A 9,519-nucleotide genomic window follows, 5' to 3' on the forward strand; every position below is an offset into this window, starting at 1 on the left:
GTATTGAATGTCTGGACTTTTGGGTTCTTGTCCTGATTTGGTCACCAAAAAAGTGTGGTCAAGGCCTTGCAGCTCTGGGAACCCCGGTTTTTCCATGTTTTGCGATGATAACTGAATCTGCTGCCAGGCAGTGCTGGGCAGATGGTGAGGGACTGTTACTCTGGGGAAGGTCATGACCCATACCTACCTTGCCTCAGGCTTGTTGGCCCACGGGGATCTGACATCCAGATCACTCATGTTCCTCGAAATCAATGGGAACCTTCCAGAGAGGAGGCACGTGGCTCTCCCTGGAGCCTGAAATTGGGCCAGACTGTCTACCTCTGCAAGATGCTGGGGAAAGTGACTGGAAGGAAGCAGGAATGAGGACTGCCTGACCACGGGTGCAGAAAGCTTTTCTGGAGGTGGAGTTGGGGTTGGGGGTAGGAGAGTATAGTCAGGAAGGGCTCATCTTAAGCTTTTCGAAGGCACCGGAGAGCAGTCCCCCTCCTCCCCACCAGCCTTAGGACTTAACAGAGTTCCTGGAGGTTTCCATGCTCCTTCTCCAACCCACCTCTTCATATGCTCTTCCCCTTGTCCAGAGCACATCTCTTTCTCCTTGTTAGCTCCTTAGTTATGTGTTTTTGTTTTTTTTGCTATAAAATATATACATCCTGTAGGATAGGCATCTGTGATTATTTCCGTCACTTATATGAACCCAGGCTTATATACCAGTACCTGGTACAGGTCAGAGGCTCAATAATTATTTGTTGATTGAATAAATCAACTCCTGATCTTCTTTTAGGCCTCAGCTTCAGTATTACTTCCTTCAGGAGGTAACCAGCTTGCCCTGGTTAAAAATCCTCCAACCACGCTTCTCCTTTACTCCTAGTACGGAGGCCCAGACCTCTTGGTGGCTTCACCTCTTGTTGATGGAGAGGCTGTGGAGGCCGAGCTGGTGGGGCTCAGGGACTCAGAAACGAGGATGTAATTGTTGGAGAGTATGCAGCATCAGTCCTGCCTGGTGCCTCAAGCTGGTAGGGTGGAAGGAAGGTGCACCACGTACAGAGGCATGGAATCTCCCTGGGGTCCCCTGGTGGCACCTGGATGACCTCCCAAGGCTGGCAGGGAGTGTGGCGATCCCAGAGCCAAGCTCAGAGTCACTGCCCAAGAGAGTCAGGATGGAAAGGTGGGGAGCCCCTGGGCCAGCCCTCCTTGGACATGCATTCAGGGAGCCTTGAGACGGAGGTGGGGAGGATGGTGGAGGGGATGGGGAGTGGGGAGAGGCAGAGAGACCAGCCAGAGCCAGATATATGGGACTGGGATGTTATATTCAAGAGTCCAGGCTTCATCCTGAGGGCAGTGGGGACCCACTGAAAGGTCAGATTTCTGTCTTTTAAAGACCTTCAGCTGCCATGTTGTATGGGTTGGAAGGGGAGAAGAACAGCTCTCCAGGCAAGATGGTGGTGGCCGAGATGTGGGTGGTGGTCGCAGAGAAAGAGGAAAGAGTTGGATTAGGGGGGGTACTAAGGAGGTAGGAAAGGAAAGCATTAGTGTTGAGGGTGGGGGTGCAGGCATGGGGAGACCATGGAACTGGGTGATGATCTTGCCAGGGGACAAAGAGAAGGCTCAGGTGGAGAAAGCATGGGATGGTGAGTTCAACAGGAAAGTCTGTTGGATTAGAAGAGTCTCCAGGATGGCCAAGTGCGGATGCCGTGTAGGAACTGGGGCAAGGGGATCTGAAGCTGGGGGGTGAGTCAAGCATCCTGACAGTCATCAGGACTCGAAAGTGTGGTTGAAAGGTTTTAACCAGGAAAGCCATTAACCGTGGTGGAAACCGAAGGCCAGAGACTGATGTCATTGCCTGGGTGGTGTGTGCAAAGAGGTGAGAGGAGAGCCCCAAGGCACTTGAACGTTCAAGGGCAAGGTTGCCTGGGTGAGGGAAATAAGCCAGGGAGCAGGATGGCCTGGGAGCAGCTGAGAACCCAGAACAAGGCCAAACAAAACAGAACAAGGCCGTGGAAGGCCCAAGACTCAGGGCTCAGGAATGGGGAGGGACAGAGGGTCACAGGGAGCCGAGGGGGCTTGGGTGAGGGCAAGGAGCCGAGAGCTCCCTAGAGATTCTAGGAAGAAGTGAGGGAAGGTAGCAGATCCTCCTAGGACGGCTTGGGAGATGGGTGGGAAGGAGCAGGGTCTGGAGGATGGGGGGTCAGCATGGGGGTTGGGTAGGGCTGGGGCAGAGGGAGAGGAGAAGAGCATCAGTGAGAAGGGAGTTAACTCCCAGAAGAGCTCAGGCCATACAGGGGGCCAGGGAAGCCTTTTCAGCCCTGGGATTGAAGCTCTGCGGTGTCTGAGGATGAGGGCAGTGTGGTGGGGGACCTGAGAAAGCGAGTAGAGGGTATCCTTTTACCTGCTACGGGGCTTTCAAGTAGGCTGTCCCAGGTGTGCCTATGGGGGGCGGAAGGATGGGCAAGAGGTGGGTGTCAGGGATCTCATCCCCCCTTGTTTGATGGGCAGCAGTGGGCAGGGGATGGGGTGAGGTCCAGACTGACACAGGATGCCCACCTGAGGGGGCTGTGGGCGCTTTTGGCAGTTGCTACTGTGGTCCATGTATGGTGGTGGGGAGGGGACAGAAGGAAGGTTTGCCGAGAAAATGGGGTGTATGTGTGGGGGAAGGAGGCTAAAACCACACACACGTGCACACACTGCCTTCCAGAAGACCCCGCGACCTCCTTTGGGTCCCTTCAGAACCAGTCAGAGGAATACGTCCCAGACGACCTCAGACCGGCAGGCATGACTCAGGTGCCAGGCTCCATGAGCGTGGTAAGCACTGCTGGGCCAGGAGATAATGGCACTATGTGGGGATGGGCGCCGCAGGTGTCAGGGCTGAGACCGGCCAGAACCGTCCCAGTTCTCGGTTCATCTCGCTGGGCTGCTGGTGCTCAGCGGTCGGGGGACATGGGCTCATTCCGAGAAAGCAGGCATTACGGCACATAAAGCGGGTCCCCCAGTTTATTCGGAAAACAGGAGACAAAAGACCAGAGAGGCGGGGGAGGCATCCAGCAGCGCCCCTTCCGGGGAAGGAGGGCCCTTCTCCGTGGGAGGGGACAGAGGCCAACATCGAGGAAGGGGAGGGTCCAGTCCCAGGCAGCAGCGGCTTCCAGTAGGACAAGAGGAGCCGAGGAGGGGCTGATGGGAATGAGCCGCATATGGTGTATTCTCAGAACACGAGGGCAAGAGCTACCGAGGCACCGCTGTTCTCAGCTGGAGGTGGGGACGGTGGCGCGTCTGGCAGGCAGAAGGGGCTTCTCTGGCTCTCTCTTGGGGCTGCCTAACACCTCCCCAGGCCGCAGGAACCCCCTCCACAGGTGGTGTTGAGCGGGCCGCAAGGGGCGCACATGCCCGTGCTCACCGCCAGGTTCCCACTGCAGGGGGCGCTGCACACGCTGCCGGTCACGGGCCGGGAGCCGGACACGCAGAGGTCCCCGCAGACGACCCCGCCGCGGGAGCTGCTGACACCTGTAGAAACAAGGGCAGAGTCAGGAGGGCTGGCTGCTGGTCACCCTATGCGGGCTCCTTCCTTGGGCCTCCCTGCTCTGCGTAAGCCTCCGGGGAAGGACCCAAAGGGCCTTTCGCTGTAGTTCTGAAGGCATGGAAGGAACCATAGCCTGAGAGCCAGGAACCCTGGGTTCCGAGGCTAGACCTTGGGCAAACCCCTTCCTCTTTGGTGGCCTCAGCTTGACAGCCCAGGGTCCTTCCTGGAGAGATCTGTTATTTTTTCTCCTCTCTAACCCTCTTTATGCTGTCCAGTTGTTCCTGAGAGCTAACCTCAGTCTCTCCTGCTGCATGACCAACCTACTCCCATTTACTGGAGGAATTATTGGACCCCCTCCCCTACCCCTCACACACAGTGTTTCCATACACTCATAGCCAGAAAATTCTTGTTGCCAAACATAAAATTTTCCTTTTCAGGGCTCAAGATACTTACAGACATTCACAGCTCCAACACCTTCACACAGCCTGAGTGGGGAAGAAGGTAAGAAAGGGGAAGAGATAAGAAGTCAGAATGAGATTCTCAGATTTCCTCTATGCTGGAATGGATCATCTCAGGTGTATTTCTGGCCTATATTTATGCCTCTGTATAACTTTAAAAAGTACCTGTCTGGCAATTGCAGCAATGCCAGGCCACCCTACTTGGCAAGCAGAGTATGGGCTGGATTTCACTTCTTATTTGCTCCTCAGGCGGCTGCCTTTGTGCAGTGTCCAGCCTGAACAGCCATACGTGGCATACTTGGATAGGTTCAGCTGCAGGAAGGGGAAGGTTCTCTTGGGTAGTCACACGAGGCCGGGTCACAGTTTGGTCAGCAACTCTATCTTTGGGCAAGGTGACCTCCTAGAAACCAGGCAGTGAGTGTGTCTTGCAAGACTTGGGGGTGGAATGACCTGAGGATTTTCTAAATTGAGAGAATGGGTGTCCAGGTTCTATCCTAGCAAGGACCTGGGTTCTCTGCAACTCTAGACCTCACAGTGACACTGACCTTCATTTTTTCCCTCTGTATACTATGTCCAAGTTCCAGTCTCTTGAGATCTGGGATTCCAAGACCCCAGAGTCTAGCTTGGGGTCAGTTCTGAGGACTGACTAGGATATGGAGGAATCAAAAGTGGGCAGATCTATGCAAGTATAATTCCTAGGCAGCAGGGTTGGGCCCCACCTCTGTTCTTCGCCTTCCAGCAGCCGCCTGTAGGTGGCGATCTCGATGTCCAGGCCCAGCTTGGAGTTCATCACCTCCTGGTACTCCTTGACCAGGCAGGCCATGTCCTGCTTGGCCTTCTGCAGGGCGGCCTCCAGCTCTGCCAACTTGCAGCGGGCATCGCTCAGAGCCGTCTCGCCCTGCTGTTCCGACTGGGTCACTGCGGCCTCCAGCTTGGTGTTCTGGGGACCCAGAGGACAACAAGGTGGGTTATGGCCCAGGTCTCTCTGTCCATTTCCTGTCTCAGCCCTCCCCCAGCTGGGAACACCCCAAGAGCAGACCTCTCCCTTTCATCAGCTGAGTCTCCCCCAGGGACCACAACCAGGGACGCTGGTCATGCAGATGGCCTGGAGCATGAATGGTGAGATCCACTGGGGACATACATGGCCGTATGAGCTGGGGAGGCCCCAGGCGACCCTTACCTGGCACTTGGCATTCTCAACCTCGGCCGTCAGCCTCTGGATCATGCGGTTGAGCTCGTTGATCTCCTCCTTGGTGCGGCGCAGGGTCTCCCCATGCCGGATCACCGTGGCCTTCATCTCCTCACACTGGGGGGAAGCAGAGATGCTCCTGAGGTTCAGGATGCAGTCTCCCACCCACTCAGACACCACAGACCATTGGCAGGTTGTACAGTGCTCAGCCTATGTGACATGCATGGCAGCCCTGCCAGGACTCTATAACCTGAGAGCTGTCTGCTCTTCTGTTACCATCCAAGGGATCAGAATCCATGGACAAAAGAGGACTTGTTATTATACAACTGCCTTTCCTCATGCTGCCATGTCTAGGAGGCAGGTACCTCCTCACCTTGCTACGGTACCAGGACTCGGCCTCAGCCCGGCTGCGGCTGGCGATGTCGTCGTATTGAGCCTTGATCTCTGCCACAATGCAGTCCATGTTCAGGTCCCGGCTGTTGTCCATCTTGACGATGACTGAGGTGTCTGAGATATGGGCGTGGAGAACGCGGATCTCCTGTGAGAGTAGGAAAGAAGAAACAGCACATAATCTGGGCTTTTCCTCACATTCCCATGCTGATGCCTGTAATCTCTTTAGCCCATTGGGAGCTGAAGTCTCATGTGTGGAGCAGATAATTCTCTGATGAAATTGTGTGACTTTATGTACAGATAAGAAATTCCTTCTAGAGGAAGACAAAACCACTTTTCAAATGCTTGCTTCTGGGTTATTTAGGCCCAGGTGAGCCTAGGCTGCGTCCCCCCACCAGCTCGCTGTGGGTGCTTCCTGCGGGCCCAGACCCTGCATCAGGTCTGTTTCACATTCTCCTGGCCAGACCCCAGGAAGGAAGTCTGTTGGCTGCCGGAGAAAGCGGTTAGAGGCTATGTGATGCTTTGTGTGGGCTTCGCTCCCAAGCCACAGCTGTCCCAGGGATTGCGCTCTCTTGGCTTTTTTCGGTTCTCCGTTCCTCTGCCTCCCTTCTTCCCTCTCCTTCCTCTCCTGCAATCCTCCATCTTCGAGCCTGGGTCCCCATGTCAGCAGGCGTCTGGGGGCCTGGGCAGGCGGTTGGGGATGCCCACCATGGTCGAGAGCTCCCTCACCTCCTCATACAGGCGCCGCAGGAAGTCAATCTCCTCAGTCAGGGCCTCCGCATTGGCCTCCAGGTCTGACTTGCGGATGTAGGCGCAGTCCACCTCCTGTGTGGGGTTCAAGGGGCTGTGAGGCCAGCTGCCCTCAGGACATTGTGAGAGCTTGGCTGGAGTGTGGTGGGGCAGTGAGGACGGGGTGGCCAGGGACTCAGGGTGGGGCTGGGCCTTGGGCACTCACCTTCTTTAGAGCCACAAACTCGTTCTCTGCTGTGGCCCGAAGTGCGACTTCTTCTTCATACCTGAAGTAAGTGGGAAGGACAAGACCCTGCCTGAGCTTCTCTCAACTTGGCCATGAAGCATGCATGCAAATGAGCTTGACCCTCTCCCTGCTTGTCCCTTTGCATCCAAAAGAAATGGGGCAGGACCAAATCAGGCTGCCTGTCCAGGCCTGAGATACCCCGGAGAGCTGAAGTACCCACTCTTACATCACCCCTGAGCTTCTCAGTGCCGATGGGAAGGCAGGATCTGGAAGTTCAGCGTGTGCATGTATGTGTGTGTGGGAAGGCAAGGTGGACTCTATCTCCCAGGGGGCCAGGACCCACCCGCAGGTCCTTCTGCACCCCCAGGCAGAGTCCCAGCCACAGACCCAGACGTGCCCCTGTGCTGGGAGCTTCCTTCAAGCCCTTTCCTGAGCCAGCACCTTCTGGCACTCACTTCTTCTTGTAGCCCTCCATCACCTCCTGCACATGGTTGAGCTCCGATGCCAGTCTCCCGCTGTCAGCCTCCACACACTCGGCCTCCCGCCTCAGTGTCTCGATGTAGCCCTCGAACAGGGGCTCCAGGTTGCTCTCGCAGCACTTGCGGTTCTGGTAGAACTGCCACTTGGTCTCCAGCAGCTTGTTCTGCTGCTCCAGGAAGCGCACCTGCCGCGCAGAGGCAGAGCCTTAGAATCTCTTTTTACAGGATCAGAGGCAAGAGGTGGGGTCGGGGGCAGGTGGGTGGTAGTGGTCCCAGCACTAAGACCTGCAGGTCCTCAACTCTCGGACCCAGAGTCCTCCCTGGCGGGTGTTATGTCAAAACCATACCAGGGCTTAATTGGGTCCCCTGGAAGTCCTTCCTGAGAGCTCGCTATAGTCTTTTCTAGGCAATTACTTGGTGCCACAGAAAGGGCTAAACTATGCTGAGTCCAGATGCTGCTGCTGCTTGTTAATAACATGTCCTTGGGCACAGCGTGTCACCCCCTCGTGAAGTGGGAGGTTAATGCTCGCCTCGCGAGGAGGGCTCAATGAGCCCTGGCACGAAAGGGCGCCTGTGTGCTGGATAGCTACTATACCAAGTCAGGTGTGCAAATGAGGAAGCCAACCATTTTAGAAAGGCAGAGTGCAAAAGGTGAAAAATGAAGTCTGTGCCAATTATTAAAACCTTACAACAACAATGCAATTAGAATAATAGTCACCTGGGATATTAGTGCAGGCATGCTCTGTGCTCTAGCCCTTTCATTTTATAGATGTGGAATTGAAGGCCTAGGGATGGTACCCGACTGCCTGAGAGCTCACAGTGGTAGAGCAAAGACTCAAACTCTGAGCCTCTGCCCCACGGGGGGCTCGTCTCTCACTGTAATGATGAGAGACTATTGGGCCCCAGGAGAATTGCTCGCCCCTCTCCCTGCCACAAGGCTGGCCTGGCTGACCTGTGTCCTCATTCAGATCCCCTTGTCTAGAAATTCGCCACAACCTTGGTAAGTCCTTTCCTATGCTAGCCTTGGTGTTTCATGTTGTTAGGAGTTGCAGACCTTTTTTTGGTCCTTCCTGACGGGTATCTCTCTAGTGTGACTTCTTTCAAGGCTGGCTCTGGAGAGAGAGAGAGAGCCCTTGCCAGACCCAGAACCACTTCCTAGTTGAAGTCTTCTCACTTGTCCCCTCGTGCTCCTGCCACTGAATTCAATGGGGGAAGAGGGCTAAAGACTTGAGCCAGAAACTGCCAAGTGCAGAGGGCTTATGCTATGTCCAGACCTTGTCTCCTCACAAGGCCCAGAGAGTGGGGACTGTAACTATTGTTCATCCCTGGATCCTGAGCCCCAGACTTGGACCAAGCACTCTGGCCACTGCTCAGCAGCCAAAGAACCATCTGGCAGAGAAACAGCTCTGTGTGATCTGTGGCATTGTTCCAGTATTACACTCATGGGCCTGCCCTTGACATAGGGAGCACCATCTTCCCATGTCAATATCTATTTGACTTCAAAGGCATTGAATACCCACTTGGCAGCCCTGTGTTCATGAAAAGATGTTAGCTCTCAGCACTAAGGTTTCTGCCTCTAGTTCCTGCTTCTGGGTTTTCCTTTTGTCTTCCCCATCAGATTGGCAGCTCCTTATCCTATTCTTGTTTCTGTCTGTGTCCTAGAGGTATGGCTGCTTCTCCTTTTGGAATGGACTAGGGGCTTCTGTGGGCAAGGAAATGCTGGCCTCCGACTCCCTCCTCATTGCCCAGCCTGAGTCCTGAACATGGAAGGAATTCAGGAAGGGTGTGATCAAGGGCACCCACCTTGTCGATGAAGGCAGCGAACCTGCTGTTGAGGCACTTGATCTGCTCCTTCTCCTCATGCTTCACACACTGAGCATTGGGGTCGATCTCCAGGTTGAGGGGTGTAAGGAGGCTCTCGTTGACAGACACCGTGGTGATGCAGGGTGGGCTGGGTCCACACACGCCGCCAGAGCGGTAGCCAAAGCTGCGGCCACAGGAGCCAGCGCGGAAGCTCCCGCAGACACTGCGGCTGCCAAAGCCCCCGGTGAGGCCGCGGTAGCAGGAGACTCCGCGGTAGGGGGCGGCCGTGATGCAGCAGCGGCCTGGCCGGGGTCCGCAGGCGGAGGCGCAGCTGAAGTTCCTGGGGCCGAATCCACAGCCCATGGTGCTGAAGCCACAGGTCATTTTGGAGATAGGAAGGTGTCTGGACAGTGGAGAAGCTGGCCGAGGACGGAGTCGGAAGCTTGTGCTCCCTGGGCTGTGGCAGGCCCTTTTATGCACCAGGGGCAGCTGGCATTAAAAGGCGCAGCAGAGTGACAATAGCTGCATTTTATTGGCTTGGCATCATCCCGGCCTCTTAAGAGCCAACCCAGCTTGCCTCTTCAGGGTAGCTGTGTCAACAATCTGCAGCCACAGGCCTGTTTCATCTTCAAAGCTATTAACAAGCTTCCTCATTGCCTCTCCCCTTCCCATTGCTGCTGGAAGCGGAGAAAGGGAAGGGGTCCTGGAAGCAT

The 9,519-nt window shown here is 55.5% G+C and overlaps 1 protein-coding gene across 1 annotated transcript; it reads right to left on the reverse strand.

The window, feature by feature from the left end:
• Nucleotides 1–2,962: 2,962 nt before the first annotated feature.
• On the reverse strand, nucleotides 2,963–9,190 carry LOC308346989 (keratin, type II microfibrillar, component 7C; the record flags this gene model as incomplete). Its single annotated transcript, XM_080810158.1, has 9 exons — nucleotides 2,963–3,495; nucleotides 3,965–3,996; nucleotides 4,689–4,909; nucleotides 5,150–5,275; nucleotides 5,532–5,696; nucleotides 6,278–6,373; nucleotides 6,504–6,564; nucleotides 6,980–7,188; nucleotides 8,807–9,190. The coding sequence occupies 9 exons, from the start codon at nucleotides 9,188–9,190 to the stop codon at nucleotides 3,308–3,310; spliced, it is 1,482 nt and encodes a 493-aa protein (XP_080666284.1). The 3' UTR covers nucleotides 2,963–3,307.
• Nucleotides 9,191–9,519: the final 329 nt, after the last annotated feature.

This window comes from Martes martes (genome assembly GCF_963455335.1).
Source record: "Martes martes genome assembly, chromosome: 8".
NCBI lineage: Eukaryota > Metazoa > Chordata > Mammalia > Carnivora > Mustelidae > Martes > Martes martes.